Below are 17,543 nucleotides of genomic sequence, written 5' to 3' on the forward strand. Positions count from 1 at the left end.
GCGCTGGTTTAGCTCAGTGGTTAAATCATGCACCCATTGTACAGAGGCTCTCCTCCTCGGAGCTGCAGCCCCAGATTCAGCTCCCACCTTCAGCTCTTTCCTCTCTCTGTCGTCCTGTTCCAACTCTCTCCTACTCTCAGTAAAGTTATAAAGAAGTCCAAAATAATAACCTTTCAAAAACCATCTATGGATTTGATTTAGACTCTGATTTAGACTGATCATAGACTTTGTTTGAATGAAACAACCTCATGTCTCCTCTTTGGTTCTGGCGATAAAAAAGAACTGAGGATGAAGGAAGGAAGCAGCATGGAGGGAAACAGGTTTTCTGCATTTTGGTGCATCAAAGGGAGGAAGAGCTTCTGTGGAGGCAACAGCTGCTTTCAGTCAAAGATGTAAAAGTTACCATCTTTCGGTCACATGGAGGTTTCTCTTTCACATGAAGCCTCGTGAGCGTCTGCAAATGCACCAAAATCTTCTTCCTCTTTCCATCACTTGATCAAAGTTTGTTAATGAAACACAGCTGTTCCTGCATGCTCTGTGTACCCATTGTGTCGTCTACGCCCGTCATACTGCACTTTATTTCCTTCTCGTCACACTCATCCTGCAGGTTTGTTCACATAGCAGTGACTAGTTCTCAAAACAAACACCTGATGAATCAATCGGCTCAGATACCTCCATAAATCTCTCAATTCTCGTCGTCCAGCTGCTGTCTGTGTTTTTATTCCTCCTCCTCAAGCTGTCTTTCCATCCTGACTGGACTGTGCTGCTGTTTCCACATAGCAGAATGTAGATCAGCTGTTTTATCACGGGACAAGGACTCAACACGTCTGGGTTACTTGTGACAGAAGTGATGCATACGAGCTCTCACGTTAGCTTCTCTTTGGGACACAAAAAAAAGGAACGATGTAAGAGGGAAACGAAGCCTCAGGTTGAAGTTTCGTATAGTTTGTGAGTTCCTCATTTTAGTTTAGGCCGGTTTGTGGCTTTGGCGTGCAACAGCAGAGGATGAGGGCTGGTTAGTGAAAGATAACTCTCACTCAACCATCATGACTTTTCCTGGATGGAGAAAAAGATGTGTTGAAGAAGTCTAGACTGGATCCAGAGACTCACCTCAGATCAATCAGGATGTCTGCCCCCCTTTCCTCAAGACCTCCTTCAGTTTATAAACACAGCTGGCACACTTGTTTTAAAGACCCTGGGAACCCAAATCAACAAAAACGTTCTACCTATGATATTTCAGACCATATGTAAATACTAAAAACTATGTAAAAATATTAGAACTCAACTTTGATCCAGTTTTCCAATAATTTAAATTACGTTTTTTAAAAGCGTTTTCACACTGAGCTTTAAGGGGGCTGGTTCAACCTGATAAGAACCCCAGGACCGGTTCACTAACTTTCCCCAGGACCGGTTCACTAACTCTACCCAGGACCGGTCCACTAACTTTCCCCAGGACCAGTTCACTAACTTTCCCCAGGACCAGTTCACTAACTTTCCCCAGGACCAGTTCACTAACTTTCCCCAGGACCAGTTCACTAACTTTCCCCAGGACCAGTTCACTAACTTTCCCCAGGACTGGTTCACTAACTCTACCCAGGACCAGTTCACTAACTTTCCCCAGGACTGGTTCACTAACTTTCCCCAGGACCGGTTCACTAACTTTCCCCAGGACCAGTTCACTAACTTTCCCCAGTACCAGTTCACTAACTTTCCCCAGGACCAGTTCACTAACTTTCCCCAGGACCAGTTCACTAACTTTCCCCAGGACTGGTTCACTAACTTTCCCCAGGACTGGTTCACTAACTTTCCCCAGGACCAGTTCACTAACTTTCCCCAGGACCGGTTCACTAACTTTCCCCAGGACTGGTTCACTATCTTTCCCCAGGACCAGTTCACTAACTTTCCCCAGGACCAGTTCACTAACTTTCCCCAGGACCGGTTCACTAACTTTCCCCAGGACCAGTTCACTAACTTTCCCCAGGACCAGTTCACTAACTTTCCCCAGGACCAGTTCACTAACTTTCCCCAGGACCAGTTCACTAACTTTCCCCAGGACTGGTTCACTAACTTTCCCCAGGACTGGTCCACTAACTTTCCCCAGGACTGGTTCACTAACTTTCCCCAGGACTGGTTCACTAACTTTCCCCAGGACTGGTCCACTAACTTTCCCCAGGACTGGTTCACTAACTTTCCCCAGGACCGGTTCACTAACTTTCCCCAGGACCAGTTCACTAACTTTCCCCAGGACTGGTTCACTAACTTTCCCCAGGACTGGTTCACTAACTTTCCCCAGGACTGGTTCACTAACTTTCCCCAGGACCGGTTCACTAACTTTCCCCAGGACCAGTTCACTAACTTTCCCCAGGACCGGTTCACTAACTTTCCCCAGGACCAGTTCACTAACTTTCCCCAGGACCGGTTCACTAACTTTCCCCAGGACCAGTTCACTAACTTTCCCCAGGACCGGTTCACTAACTTTCCCCAGGACCAGTTCACTAACTTTCCCCAGGACCGGTTCACTAACTTTCCCCAGGACCAGTTCACTAACTTTCCCCAGGACCAGTTCACTAACTTTCCCCAGGACCGGTTCACTAACTTTCCCCAGGACCGGTTCACTAACTTTCCCCAGGACCAGTTCACTAACTTTCCCTAGGACCGGTTCACTAACTTTCCCCAGGACCAGTTCACTAACTTTCCCCAGGACCAGTTCACTAACTTTCCCCAGGACTGGTTCACTAACTTTCCCCAGGACTGGTTCACTAACTTTCCCCAGGACTGGTTCACTAACTTTCCCCAGGACCAGTTCACTAACTTTCCCCAGGACCAGTTCACTAACTTTCCCCAGGACCAGTTCACTAACTTTCCCCAGGACCGGACCACTAACTTTCCCCAGGACCGGTTCACTAACTTTCCCCAGGACCAGTTCACTAACTTTCCCCAGGACTGGTTCACTAAATTTCCCCAGGACCTCAGCAGAGCTCGGGTTGGCTCAGAAGTCATCAAAACTCAAACTGATTGATTCTGGTTCCCCTCTCACTCTAACCTTCCTCTCTCTCTTCTTTTTGAATCTCCTCAGAGCACCAGCCTCCATACATCATAGCTGTTCTTCCTCGGTACGTGGAGATCCGGACCGTTGAGCCTCGGCTGCTGGTGCAGAGCGTGGAGCTGCAGAGACCGCGCTTCATCACCTCGGCAGGGTGAGCTTTGTTTCAAATTGTAATCTGGATATTTCTAGATATTTCTCTTTGAAGTGGACTGAAGAGAGCGTGCAAAAAGACTCCCTTAACCTCCTTTGTTCTCCTGATGTCTGTTTGAAATCCTCAAGATAACACAGATTCCTCTAGCTTCTCTATACTGTCTCTAAATCTTATTCCTCTCCTCTCCTCTCCTCTCCTCTCGTCTCATCTCATCCCTCACAGGCCAAATATCGTGTACGTTGCCAGCAACCATTTCGTGTGGCGCCTGGTGCCCGTGTCTATAGCCAGCCAGATCCGGCAGCTCCTTCAGGACAAGCAGTTTGAGCTGGCTCTTCAGCTGGCGGTGAGCAGAACAACCCTTTCCATTCACTGTTCGACCCTGTTATTAAATCCCTCAGGATTCAATTAGTGCTCCAGCTCCGAGGATGAAACTTCTCTTTATTAGGAGCAGCACGATGAAACAGTGATTCTATCTCTCTCTCTCTCTCTCTCTTAAAATGTGCTCTTCACATTCAGGAACTTAACATATTTACTGCAGACATTCCTCTGTAGCGTGATCTCTGTCTTTTTGTTTGTCTGTTTGTTTTCCGTCAGAAGATGAAGGATGATTCAGACGGGGATAAGAAGCAGCAGATACATCACATCCAGAATCTCTACGCCTTCAATCTGTTCTGCCAGAAGAGGTTTGATGACTCCATGCAGGTGTTTGCCAAACTGGGCACAGGTACGTCTTTCCCTCCTCACACACCTCTGATGTCTGTCAGGCCGAATGAGTCAGACAGATCAGGTTTTATGTATGTTTGAAATATGCATGTGCGTCCATTTATGCCACATGGTAACTATTAACCACAAAGAACATCACTGTGATAATTACCCAGAACTTAAACATCATGAAGTAAACATTAAGTGTTATTCAATCCATCGTGATGATTATCTGATTATTGTTTGATGTGCTGACGTAACATTTATTCATTTTAGGGACCAAATATTACAATCTGTGTTTACACAAGTGTTCAGCCACTACTGGGATCATTCATCCCAGTAATATTCTTTATTTACCCAAGCTGAGTAAATTCTAAGCTGGTTAAACAGTCTTTACTTTTATTCTGACTTATTATTTTCTTTCGGTATGTCTTAAAGGTGACATATCATGCTTTTTTCATCAACATATATTGGTCTAAGAGGTCCCCAAAACATGTCTTTAAAGTTTATGCTCAAAAAAACACTTTGAAATCAGATTTTGGTCTGCCTGAAAAACCCTCTTCTTCAGCCCTCCTCAGAACGGTCTGTTTTCTCTCTGACCACGCCCCCTCAGGAAGTGGATGTGCCATCGGCTCTCCAGCACGTTGATCTAATGTTTACATGTTGGCTGCTCAGAGATCACGTTACTTCAACCCTCTGAATCTGATCCAGAATCTGATCCTGACGGAGAGGCGCCTGCAGCAGGACCTTTCTGAACCATTGGTCACAGATTTAGTGTTTCTTGTTGTTTTATTTGTCAGTATGTCGACGTGTGTCTTGGTACACAGCTACAGCTACCAACACGTAGCTATGTGGCTATGCTAATTAGCGCTAGCACTTTTCCATGACAAATAAAAATCATCCACTAGATCTTCAAATCTGCAGACGTGGGGAGTAAAACCGACCTTTGTGTTTATTAAGACAGCCTACAACTAGCATGCCTCCCTCCTAAGCTCCTTATTAGCACACATGTGTGCAGGGAATGAAAAACGGAGGAGGGGTTGAGTTGTATTTTATACAGTCTATGGGCTGAACAAGCTCCGAGCTCTGACTTCCTGTTACAAACCGGATATTTTTGTTACGTAACAAAAGCACTGAAGTCTGAAACGGCTCGTTTCACACACATTTACAGAAAGGTGGAGAAATCAGAACAGGGGCAGAATGGATTCTTTTCATTCTCGGGGGGTTTGTAGACAGGGACACATATTTCAGGTAGAGAACCATTAAAAAGTCCATTTTGCATGATATGTCACCTTTAAATTACTCTGTAGGTTATTGAGAGGATGTCATGTCACAACATCACATCTTTCATTCACATCATTTATTGCTACAGTGTTGACATTTTCCTTTCTATAGAGAGCTATTTATTTCAATTCTAGTCAACTCAAAATGTTCTAATACTCCTAAAGGTTTTTTTTATTCTATAAATCGTCCTTAAATCATCATTAAAGTTTCAGACTCTGGAAATGAAGTTAAATCCTTTCCTCTCCTGTGTTCTGTAGATCCCACCCACGTGATCGGCCTGTACCCGGACCTGCTCCCTTCAGACTACCGCAAACAGCTTCACTACCCAAACCCTCTGCCCACTCTGTCCGGGGCCGAGCTGGAGAAGGCTCACCTGGCTCTCATCGATTACCTCACCCAGGTGTGTACATTGACCACACTTTTAAATAATGATTTACTGAGAGGAGGGAAATCCAACATTATTAAATGGATGTTAAGATGAAGGATAAAAAGGAAGAATACTGAAGCTACAATATTTATAAACTTCACTTTTTTATCGTGTGTGTGACAGAAACGCAGCCACCTTGTGAAGCAGCTGAACGATTCTGATCCTTCTACGACGTCTCCGCTCATGGAGGGCACGCCCACCATCAAGAGCCGCAAAAAACTTCTGCAGATCATCGATACCACGCTGCTGAAATGTTACCTGCATGTAAGGCTCACACTGTCTTCCTTATTCATCTCAATGAGTGTCATTTAAACGTTTCAGAGATGAATCAATCAAACTTTATTCACATAGCGCCAAATCCCAACAAACTTCATCCTCAGACTCTTTCCAAACAGAGCAGGTCTAGACCGTACTCTAGGACCCAACATCAAGACCGGATCAGATCCAGTCCCATCTTACAGACAGGACTCAGTCTGATCTCATCTTAATCCACCATGAGCAGAGCACTTTGCAGCATTTAGCAAGTTACAGTGGCAAGGACAAACTTCCTTTAACAGGCAGAAACCTCCAGCAGGACCAGACTCATGTTAGACACACATCTGCTGAGACCGTGTTGGAGAGAGGGATAGAGGGAGATGAAGAGAGAGAGAGATGATAGTGAGGAGACGGATAGAAGTAGTCGTTGGCACGTCCACAGCAGCAGGAACCTACAGGACAAGGGAGCTCAGGGACTCCAGAAAGGTCTATGGTTAGGAACTTTAATGGGACAGGAAGAGTTAAAGTAAGAGATCAAGGAAGTAAGATTAATTCAAAGTTTAAAAAAGCCAGTTCAGTGTCTGGGTTTTCATTTCTTGGAAGTTTCTTTATGCTTCCTCTGCAAATCTTATGATTGTGAACAAATCTTGACATTTGAGTGTCATTTTGGGCGTCTGACACACTTGATTAACATTTTCATGAAGTGAAAGTGACAGTTTTCATCAATTTAATACACATCTGATTCATCCATTGTCAGAATTTCAGTCAAAACCACTTCATAAGCAGAAACTCTGATCTTATTTATCACTGGTCTCGTACACTCTGCACACTATGTTCCTGAGTGATCTCATTTCTCCTTCGTTCTGTTGTTTTTGTCAGCAGGTTCCCATGATTTAATTCTTTATAATAAAACATCTTTTATTAGAAACGTTGTGAAACAAACTCATTTCTATCTTACGCAATCATTTTTGACTGATGCCATATTTTCAAAAACACATCCACCCAAGTCGAGCGTCCAAATCCAAATGTTTATATTTTATAATGAAAGTAAAGTTGGCTCCTCTGAACTTGGCACGCTGCGCTTCCCACTTACAGTAATAAAGTATTAGATCACAACAAAGCCAAACCAAACACTGGCAGCAACACCGGGCAGGGAACTAAGGAGATACAGGGGCTCTGTGTAGGGTGGATCATTTATAGAGAACTGTAAGTTTGACGGTCATGAAGCTGCAGACATGTGAGTCTGGTGCTGTTTTAGGGGAAGAAGAATAACGTTCTGTGTGTCAAACATCATCTGAGCTGAGAAAGTGAAGACATCACAGATATGAGGATACAGTTCCTCCTCCAAGGTTAAGTTAACTGTTTCATGTAGTTTTGACATGTAGGAGGCTTTTCTTTGTGGTATAATAGGAGCTGTGTTTAAAGATCTTGTATCTGCACCAGTTTAAGTTTTAATAATCTGCTCTTCTCCTCCCTGCATCCAGACCAACGTTGCCCTGGTGTCCCCCCTCCTCCGCCTGGAAAACAACCACTGCCACATCGAGGAAAGCGAGTACGTCCTGAAGAAGGCACACAAGTACAGCGAGCTCATTATCCTCTATGAGAAGAAGGGCCTGCACCAGAAAGGTGAGAGCCAGCTTGTTTCTGGTAAACCACCTGTACTAGAAAGTCCCTGTGTGTTTGTGTTTCTCTGAAAAATAGCCTGTATTCCTGGTAATTATGTGTGATCTGATGATTCATCTTAAAATTCTGGGAATCAGGCCGATGTCTCACTCTGTTGAGTTCAAGCAGAGGTTCAAGTTTGATTTTGTAATTGCTCCTTTTGCCTGAACGAACAGCAGAAGGCTCAAGATAGCATTAAAAATGAAATAACAAACATCATGTGATTAATAGAAGAGGTGTGTTGACACAGAGAGAGACAGGCTCCACAGCTCCAACGTTACGAGCAAATACACTGAGGACTCAGAGGATAACTTAACAAATAGGGTTTTCATACTCGGTGTGTGCAGCTTAATAATGCAGTGGATTCACTCGATGTGGAGGACGTGTTGTTTGTTTTAGAGAGCTCGGTCCATGCATTATCAACGACGTTAATATGCATCCCTGTGTTAGCTTAGAACTGCAACATATGACAACCTCTCTGGAGATCTCTTTCCATTAAGAAGCTCCCCCTTCACAGGCTGCAACACTGAAATGTTGCAGTATGTGTTAGTGGTCTCAGCAGATGTGTGTCTAACATGAGTCTGGTCCTGCTGGAGGTTTCTGCCTGTTGAAGGAAGTTTAAAGAAGGACTCCAGCTGCTACAACTACTACTATCCGTCTCCCCACTGTCATCTCTCTCTCTCTTCATCTCCCTCTCTCCCTCTCTCCAACACGGTCTCAGCAGATGTGTGTCTAACATGAGTCTGGTCCTGCTGGAGGTTTCTACCTGTTAAAGGAAGTTTGTCCTTGCCACTGTAACTTATTAAATGCTGCAAAGTGCTCTGCTCATGGTGGATTAAGATGAGATCAGACTGAGTCCTGTCTGCAAGATGGGACTGGATCTTATCCGGTCTTGATGTTGGGTCTTTGTTAATAATAGAACATAGAGGACGGTCTAGACCTGCTCTGTTTAGAAGGAGGCTGAGGATAACCCCTGGTGGGTCGTGAGCGGTCGTGAGACACTAATGGGGGTGGGGTCACGTTATTGTAAAAAATATGAACAAAAAAAGTTACTTGTGAAATAAAACCTTTCAAATAAAAACATTTCATTAGTTTTCAAACTTTCCTTGTTGCCAGATGAGATGACTCCTGAGGTTAAATCACAGCAGCACAGAAAAACACAACCACATGTGCATACAGGGAGGATCATTTTCTGCAGACCAGCTCGATGAAGCATCACTTTGTGTGACAGTGGGAGTCACAAGTCTTTGGCACCTTTATTTTGGGGATCCCGTGCTGAAAGAGAGCTTCATGTTCTGCATCTTTTTCCATTTGAATAAACACTTTCTGATGGAAGTTCTGATTTCTACTTTTTGTTGTTTACAGATGAAGTCCCCCTCATCTGGCAGCAAACATCAGATAAACCCTTTAATTAGATAATGAGTGTTATCAGAGCTCAGTGTAATTTGTTAGTGTGGTTTATGTGTTGCAGGCCTCAGCTTAACAACTGGAAACACAACAATAAAACACAAACCATCTGTTTCCAGTGACAGCCTCACCCTGGATGCTGAATTTGGGATTTAAATAATGCATCACTTGATGTTCCTGCGCTCCTGTCAGTGGCGTCCTCGTTACCTCTGAATTCACAAACATGAGTCCTTGTCGTCGTTGGTTGAAATGTTTAAAGTGTCAGAGCCTGTAACAGAGCCGTACTCTGGGCACAGAGCTGTCAGAACCCACGGTCTCTCTCAGAGGAGGTTTTCCTGCGTGTGGTTGTTCGCCTCGTCATCCTCATTAAATCACAGCTGTCTAAATGTCATTCAGTTTCTGGCGAGATTTAAGGGGGCAGATTCTGGGCCGCTCTCGCTGCGAGCACAGCTGGTCCTAATCGACCCGCCGCGATTTGTGACTTCATGCTGTTCACGTCTGCCTCTCGTTTCTCTCGGACAATTCGAACCAGCTGTTGCAGTTCACCGGTTTACAGCGCCTGCTTCTCATCCAGTTACAGTTGACTGAAGAATTATGTAATGCAGCGTGCATCAGCTCGCTACTTTCCAGCATCGATCCTGCTCCCCTCTCTCTCACTCCTCTCTCACCCTGTTTGCCCTCTTGCAGCTCTGCAGGTCCTGCTGGATCAGTCCACCAAGGCCAACTCTCCTCTGAAGGGCCACGAGCGGACGGTGCAGTACCTCCAAAGACTGGGTGAGGAAATGTCCACAAGATGTTGTAACTTAACATGTCAAGATGTCATCTCTCCTAGGAGGAGGGCTTCATTTTGGGGTTAAAGCCACAAAGAAAACTCTGATTGATTGTGAGTGAAATGTTTAGTATGTTGTATTCCTGGAAACGACTAAGTGAGAGGTTTTTGTGCTGCATTTACTGTAAAACTGAAATGTCACAACTTTCATCACCACCACTCATGGTTTAATTTTCTTTGTAGCAACCTACATTTTCACATAAGCATGCTAACAGAAACTAACATTTTAGCTACATACTTCACCAATATGATGCTAACTTAAACTAACAAGTTCAGCCACATACTTCACCAATATGATGCTAAAGGAAACTAGGGCTGGGCGATAAATCCATAACCATAATTATCGCGTTATAATTTTCTCAATATAGATATAACAACTGCTCCATAAAAATTCAATATATTTAAACTTGTAATTACACCCCCCAACCACTGGAAAGAGAGGGGGCGCTAATGTGCCTTTAACGCTTGTTGCCACCCAACATTAGAGGAGAAGAAGAAGACGGCACTGAACAGCCAATCACATCACAGGGTGAGAGGTATTTGAACATAGACATAGGGTGCATCTCAAAGCTCTAAACTGCAGTCTCCTCGCTCCTCGCTCCTCGGTCGAACCGGAAGTACTTACTGATGCGCCATTTTAACTTGCGTCCCAAAGCTCTAAACGCTGCTGGAGGAGAGAGGAGCGAGGAGCGAGGAGACTGATCCGAGGAGGGATAATCGAGGAAACACGAGAGCAGACTTTGCGGAAGTCTTTTCTCTGACAGACACGCCCCCTTATCGAATATCACTCACTGATTGGACGCTGCAGCGGCTCGGACTTAACCGAAACTTAACATCAGCTGAGTTTAATAACAGAGAAAAGATGGACCTTAAAACAGTCACTAAGGGTGCCCTGAAACAGATCATAAACACATGTCGGTTTCTAAACAGTCTGTGTGTGATGAGCTGAGATTGAAAAGTGTTTGATGTGAATTTTAAAAACAAAATACTGATCGCAAAATCATAAATTCAATATAACAGAGGATGGATTATGTTATATCTGATTGTTTTTGTCAGATTCACTGTCTAATGAAATAGAGTAATAGAGTCTAATATCATTGATAGAATATATATCAATGATCAGTTATTCCTCCTGTTAGTTTCCCCATTTGTTCTGGTTTTCTTCATGAAGGGAAGTCTGACAGTAAAGTTTGTCTGTTAGTAAAAACACTTGTTACATTTCCTGTCAGGTTAATAAAGTTTCATATGAGGCTGATCATTAATGAGCACAGGGTTTGAAAAGAGTTGCATGGTTTCTATTTTCCCTTAAAGTAATAAATCATTTAATAATGAGGCATTTTACCGGTGAATCGATCCGCGATGCTTCAGGACAGAATAAACAGAGAGCAGATTCTCTTCATGTGCAGGTGTGTGTTAAACATGTAAACACAGAGACAGAGCTCTGTTACTGTTTATATTTATCAGAGTTATTACAGTGAACATGTGTGCAGACACAAACAGCTGTTAAAGCTGTCATCACAAACCGACGTCGCTTCACGTGACGCTCCAGAGGACAGGACGTCTCATTTCTCTAAATACAAATCTCCTCTCTCCTCTGGTTTCATTTCCTCGCATCTCTGGTGGGCGGGACTAAGACGCGAGGAAGAGACGCGAGGATGGACGTTTAGAGCTTTGAGATGCACCCATAATAAAGAGTAGACGCTGCATCGACCGCTACTACCTATAGGCGCTGACGAGCCGTGGGGATGCCATCTTGGTCCGGTCACCCGCTCCACTCAGTGTAATCTGTTTGGCAGGCGCAATTAATCAATCATAATCAATCAATCAGAACTCCCTGAATACTAAACAGATTTTCATGCAGGGTTTTTATTTTCTGCAAACGTCATACATGTAGGTTTGATACAGGACACATGGTTCAGCGTATTTTAATATTCATAGTGGGATTAACAGTAATAGAATATTCTGATATGTGATGTATGATGGGTATTTTGCCGCACAGTGCTCTGGCATCTTGAAGTCTCTGCTGCTTTAGTTTATGTTCACAGGTAGGATCATGGGAAGGATGACCGGACCAAGATGGCGGCTGTATTTCTTGCGCCCCAGCAGCCAATGCGGCGTCTACTCTTTATATGTCTATGTATTTGAAGGATTCAAGAAGTTCATCAGAAAACTAAATCCAGACACAAGCTGACAAACTGTCTTCAAGTCTTTGACTTTAAATCTAAATGAAATAATGATTTGATATTTATCCTGATAATTATCGGTATCGACTGATATTAAAAATGTTATCATGATAACATCTTTTTCAATATCGCCCAGCTCTAATGGAGACTAATGGTCTATGGTGTCAACAAGCAGAGACAAAATATGTCTGAACTCAGTTTATCTCTGGCGTCGCTCATGTTAGTGAAAGTTAATAACCGTTGTCAAAGGGTTTTGACCAATCAGAATCAAGCATCTTACACAGCCGTTAGACCAGTAAGAAAGCCGGGTGATAAAAGCTCTTAAAGGACATTTAGCGTGCTGACTTCTTTACCTTTTCTTCAACCTGTGTGGCTGTGTAACTTAAGAAGTTTGAGTTTGACTGCGCTCCTTTGTTAATCTCTTGAACATGTGTTTCACCTTCTTCACACAGGAGTGGAGAATCTGGGAATAATCTTTGAGTTTTCTCCCTGGGTGCTGAAGATCTGTCCAGAGGATGGCCTGAAGGTGAGAGACTCAGTTTATTTTTATTCTGTCAGCTCATCTGAATGTGTTAAACTGCTTCTTATCATTTAGAGCTTCTCCTCGACCTCCGGTTATCACGAGGACTTTCAGCACTAAGCAGAAAACTCTCTCCTCTTTTTAAAGATCTTCACAGAGGACCTGACGGAGGTGGAGACTCTGCCCAGAGATAAGGCGCTGAACTTCCTGAAGGAGGGCTTCAAGGAGCTCGCCATCCCGTATTTGGAGCACATCATTTACATTTGGGACGATAAGGGGCCAGAGTTTCACAACGTGCTGATCCAGCTCTACCTGGAGAGAGTTCAGGGCCTCATGAAGCAGTACCTCAACTCACTGCCTGAAGGTAAAACAAGAGTTTGGAGAGTCTTAAAAGTCTGAAGAAGTTACACCTTTACCTCTCTTTAAACTTATAGAATGATCAAAGTATCATGAGGGTTTATTTTTACCTTCATTAGGAGACAGATCTGTAAAAGGAGACCCTGCTAAAACCTCCTGGATCATTATTAAGAATCATCCTGCAACCAGGAGAACGTAATCCTTATTTACGCTCAGATTTCATTTGTTTACTTTCACCTCATGTGGCTTCAGTTTGCCTCCGCCTTCTCGTCCACTCAGTCAGCACCGATGATGAAACCCATCCTTCTCCCTCCGTTTGTCCCTTTAATGATCCTCCAGGATCCTCCGCCAGCATGTACACTTTGCAGAAAAGCTCATTAACGTGCACTCAGTCTGAAGAATAAACCCATAAAAGCTTCCAATAAAAGAATAAATTGGTCCGAGGAGAGGGTTGTTTCTTACTGCTGCTTCACGAGAGCACACAACCCGGGATATTAAGATTTATGGAGGTTCTTATTAATGAAAAAGGACTTTGCTTTAAATTTCAGCACCCTGACTTTGCAGAAAGTGAAGTCTCTTTTCACAAAAAGCTGCAACAGTAGAAATCATTTCTTTATCCTCCTTCATGTTTGAGGTCATCTCACAGAAAGAACAAACATCAGGAATCCAAACTCATGTCTCTGAAACCGTTTGCATGTTTTATTATGTTCCTGTATGCACTCTTTGAATGAGTCTGTCTCCTTTTTAAGGAGTTTTTGCAGAGAAGGAGTCCGCAGCTCATTTTAAACCAAAATATGAAACTTTTTTATATTAAATTAATTTTTTTAAAGTCAAAGTACCAGAAAATAATCACTCCTTAGAAGGTGAAGTGAGCGTCGTTGCTTTAAAAATACTCTAAATATAAGGTGCTATTTCAATTTTTGCAGATTCCTGTTACATTGATCAATGAATTGATTATTAAACACATCTTATAAGTCTTTAAACTTCTTATCAAAACCTCTATGCTGGGGCGAGGGTGGCCTAAGCATGCACCCTGTGTATGGAGGCCACGTCACGGAGGTCACTGGGTCGGCTCCCGGCCTGTGCTGCATGTCTTCCTCCCACTCTCTACTCCCCAAAATTCCTGTCTCTCTTCTCTCTTGAATGAATAAAAGTAATTGAAGAAAAAAGAAAAAGAAAATGTTAATAATCCCCACATTTCCTGTCTCTCTTCAGCTGCTCTATCAATAAAGGGGAAAATATCCCCAAAATAAAAAAAATAAGAATAAAAAAGTCAAATTACCACCAAATAATCTCTTCTAAGAAGGTGAAGTGAGTGTTTTTGCCTTAAAAATACACTGAATATAAGGTGCTATTTCAATTGGTGCATATTTCTGCTATGTTGATTGATAGATTGATTATCTGGCTGATCTTATAAGTCATTAAACTTGTTATTATAACTTCTGTGTTGTTGCAGGAGTTCCAGCCGTCGCTGCAGGAAAAGAGGAAGGTGATCTGGGCGAGTACAGGAACAAGCTGCTGTCGTTTCTGGACATTTCCACCAGCTATGAACCGGCCAGACTCATCAGTGACTTTCCCTTTGATGGTAAGAGAGGAGTCACACAGCGGACAGTTTGTGACAGTGATACATCTAAAGCCCTTTTTACATCACCTGCTCAGGACAGGACTGTTACCACTCACCCTCAGTGTTAATGTCATCATGTTTGTTCCACCGCTGAACCGACATCAGAGGTCATAGTGGAGGTGAAAGGGGTCACTATAGCCGGATGTAACAGCACTGTTAGTTTACATGCTGGGTCTCTCCTGCTTCGGCAACACCTCTAATACAAAGTTAAATCCCACACTGAGACTCCATTATTCCTCGATTGTGTGGTTCAGTGTAAAGGTACAAAGATGTAGAGATGACAGAGCCTTGTCACTTTGATGCGGCATAATCTCAGAGTACAAAGAGCTGAAGAGGTGTCAGAAATCACACACTTTACTGGATGATGATTATGATAAATTCCATGAGCTCATGTTCACATGTTCTCAGTCATCCTGGAAACTCCTTGTAAAGTCATTTATACGTTCAAGTTGAAGGTTTGGAACTCACATTTTCTGACCTTGTGTTCCGTCTCGAAGGCCTGCTGGAGGAACGCGCTCTGCTCCTGGGCCGGATGGGGAAACACGAGCAGGCGCTCTTCATCTACGTTCACATCCTGAAGGACACTCGCATGGCTGAGGAGTGAGTGCTCTTTACTCTTTATCTTAACGGCGGTAAACTTGATCCGATGAGATCATGAAGCGACTTTTATGAGGAGACAAACTCATGATGTGTTCTTGACTCTGCAGATACTGTCACCGACACTACAGCAGCTCCGTGGAGGCGGATAAAGATGTGAGTGTCTCTTATTTTATCATCAGTCAGGTCTTTACGGTGTCTTCGCCTCGTCCTCGTGGATCTTTTCGTGTTTGTTTGTTTCTTTATGACCCCTTCTCTTCATCGTGCACGCTCCGCTGCCTTCTGTTAAGTGCTTTTGTGTTTGCAGAAAGTGCGACACAAATATCATAGATTATTTATGGCCCGCTGTAAACACCCGATGCCAAACACGCTCTGTGTTCCACAATATAAACACCTACAGCTCAGACTTGAGAGCTGATATTTGCATGAAGAGTTAAACTGACTCTACCATCTGTAAAAATAAAACATATTAGACTTTAAAGTTTGATTGAAGGAGGAAATGATTGAGTCTTAACTGTACCTGCATCAGCACAGAGACTAAAGAGTCCTGTTTGAGCTCCACGTTTTAGATCTACCTTTAGCATCTCTCCAGTTATTAAAGGGTCATTTTATAAAGAGAAGTTTGACACTTTGGAAACGTCTTCATCATTTTGTTGCACTTCTGTTCTGCATGTTCAACTTGAAAAAGCTGCCTCACCTCTCTCCAAGACAAAAAACCCAACCTCTACCATCACTAATGTCCAGAAATTAAAGGGACAAGCTTTATAAAGTGATATATCTATGTCTGTTATGGTTGTTCATTAGATAAAGCATGATTCCTGCATGCTAGCTTCATTTCAAGACCTAATCTTTGCATGTTTTGTCCCTGGATCTTCTTACAAATTCATTTAATTTCAACTTATCTCAATAACCTGTTGTTGAATTCTTGAAGGGACAGATCTCCCGCTGAAGAGGTTTAATAAAGCTGCTGCTTCAGATAAAAACCTGAAGTATTAACATCTGTGTTTCCTCCCTGCAGGTGTATCTGTCTCTGCTGCGGATGTACCTGTCACCGCCCGACGTCCACTGCCTGGGGCCCATAAAGATGGAGCTGTCCGAGCCTCAGGCCAACCTCCAGGCGGCGCTGCACGTCCTGGAGCTGCACCACAGCAAGCTCAACACCACCAAGGTAAACCAAGAGCGCAAGAATCTGAGAGGGGATGGTCTGTTTGGTGTGGAATTAAAGCGAGGACAGAACCAGGCGTTTGTTTTCAGGAGATGACAGTGTGCACTGATAGAAAAAACAACAGATATCCACCTGAGCGCAGCCTCCCTGGAGATCCGTCTGTTTCATTGTGAACATCTTTGATCTGACTTCTTACATGAACCTGTTTTTTTCTGCCTGAACCCAGAAACAAAGCATGCAGAATAAAAGCTGCTCTGTTCAAAACCCAGCTTGTGACCCAGCTTGCTCGTCAAACCTTCATGTTACAATCACTGACTGCTGGGTAGTGAAGAGGACGTCCACTGAAGGAAGCTTTTATACAGCTAATAAAACATGTAACAGCTCCCGATACAAGCCAGCTGCAGAGAGAGAGCTCACACGCTCCACGCGGAGAGAACACTCAGCAGATGTTTGTTCTTCCTCTCTGTATCTTATCACTCAGGAACAGAGGCGCAGGCTTTACTCTGACTCCATCACGTCACTGCTCACATCTGAATACATTCACCTGGTGTTTAAACGCCCTCTTAGAGACGGTCTGACCCGTGATTCAGAGTGGAGGAGGTGATGGGTTTTGAAAGGCTCTGTAGATCAGAGACAGACCGGTCAAATTAAGAGTCTCATGAGGGGAGAGGAGCAGCTTTATCTTCTCTCTGTGGTCCATTCTGCTTCCCTCATTGACTTTAACAGCATCGTGCTTTCCGCTTCCCTCGTCGCGCTGACTGACTCTTCCTCACACTGAGAGCATTGAGGCGACAAGCTGAGAATCAATCACCTTGGAGGAAAGAGACTTTGCCATCGCTGCCCCGACTCTCTGGAACTCTCTCCCTCCAAACATCTCTGAGTCTCTTCACTCGTTTAAAAATCAACTCAAAATCTTCCTGTTCAAAGACGCTGAGAACACATGACCTCTATTGACCTCTACTCTTTATATTTTATTCATTTTTAATTTCAATTTTTAAATTTCATATAAAGCAACTTTGAGTACTTGGAAAAGCGCTTTATAAGTCCTATCAATTATTATTATTATTATTAATTTAATTAATTAATCTATCAATAAAGCTTTATTTATAGAGCATCTTTCACACAAATAAAATGCTTTACAGCAATAAAGAAAATACAAATTTTAATAAAAACAGAAATAGATTTAGAAGTCGAAAATAATGCAAAACAATTGCAATTAATTGATATAAATAAAAACCAAAGATAAATATTTAAGAAATGAGGAAATAAAATATAAGACATGAATAGTTCAAACAATAAAAAAAGGTTAAGATAAATAAAAACAATACAAATTT

The 17,543-nt window shown here is 43.1% G+C and overlaps 1 protein-coding gene across 4 annotated transcripts in view; it reads left to right on the top strand.

Moving 5' to 3' along the window:
* The window catches only part of vps39 (VPS39 subunit of HOPS complex), a 34,937-nt gene that overhangs the window by 6,223 nt on the left and 11,171 nt on the right, over nucleotides 1-17,543 (top strand). For 2 of the 4 annotated variants that reach the window (XM_034675138.1, XM_034675136.1), the window contains exons 9-21: nucleotides 3,077-3,197; nucleotides 3,420-3,540; nucleotides 3,792-3,921; nucleotides 5,441-5,583; nucleotides 5,734-5,874; nucleotides 7,350-7,491; nucleotides 9,622-9,708; nucleotides 12,399-12,472; nucleotides 12,614-12,830; nucleotides 14,280-14,408; nucleotides 14,945-15,047; nucleotides 15,155-15,200; nucleotides 16,063-16,212. In XM_034675138.1, coding sequence (XP_034531029.1) covers nucleotides 3,077-3,197; nucleotides 3,420-3,540; nucleotides 3,792-3,921; nucleotides 5,441-5,583; nucleotides 5,734-5,874; nucleotides 7,350-7,491; nucleotides 9,622-9,708; nucleotides 12,399-12,472; nucleotides 12,614-12,830; nucleotides 14,280-14,408; nucleotides 14,945-15,047; nucleotides 15,155-15,200; nucleotides 16,063-16,212 — 1,604 coding nt within the window. The remainder of the gene's footprint in view (nucleotides 1-3,076; nucleotides 3,198-3,419; nucleotides 3,541-3,791; nucleotides 3,922-5,440; nucleotides 5,584-5,733; nucleotides 5,875-7,349; nucleotides 7,492-9,621; nucleotides 9,709-12,398; nucleotides 12,473-12,613; nucleotides 12,831-14,279; nucleotides 14,409-14,944; nucleotides 15,048-15,154; nucleotides 15,201-16,062; nucleotides 16,213-17,543) is intronic. The other 2 variants (XM_034675139.1, XM_034675137.1) reach the window with 1 other exon arrangement.

The sequence above is a fragment of the Notolabrus celidotus genome, chromosome 22 (genome assembly GCF_009762535.1).
Source record: "Notolabrus celidotus isolate fNotCel1 chromosome 22, fNotCel1.pri, whole genome shotgun sequence".
Taxonomy (NCBI): domain Eukaryota; kingdom Metazoa; phylum Chordata; class Actinopteri; order Labriformes; family Labridae; genus Notolabrus; species Notolabrus celidotus.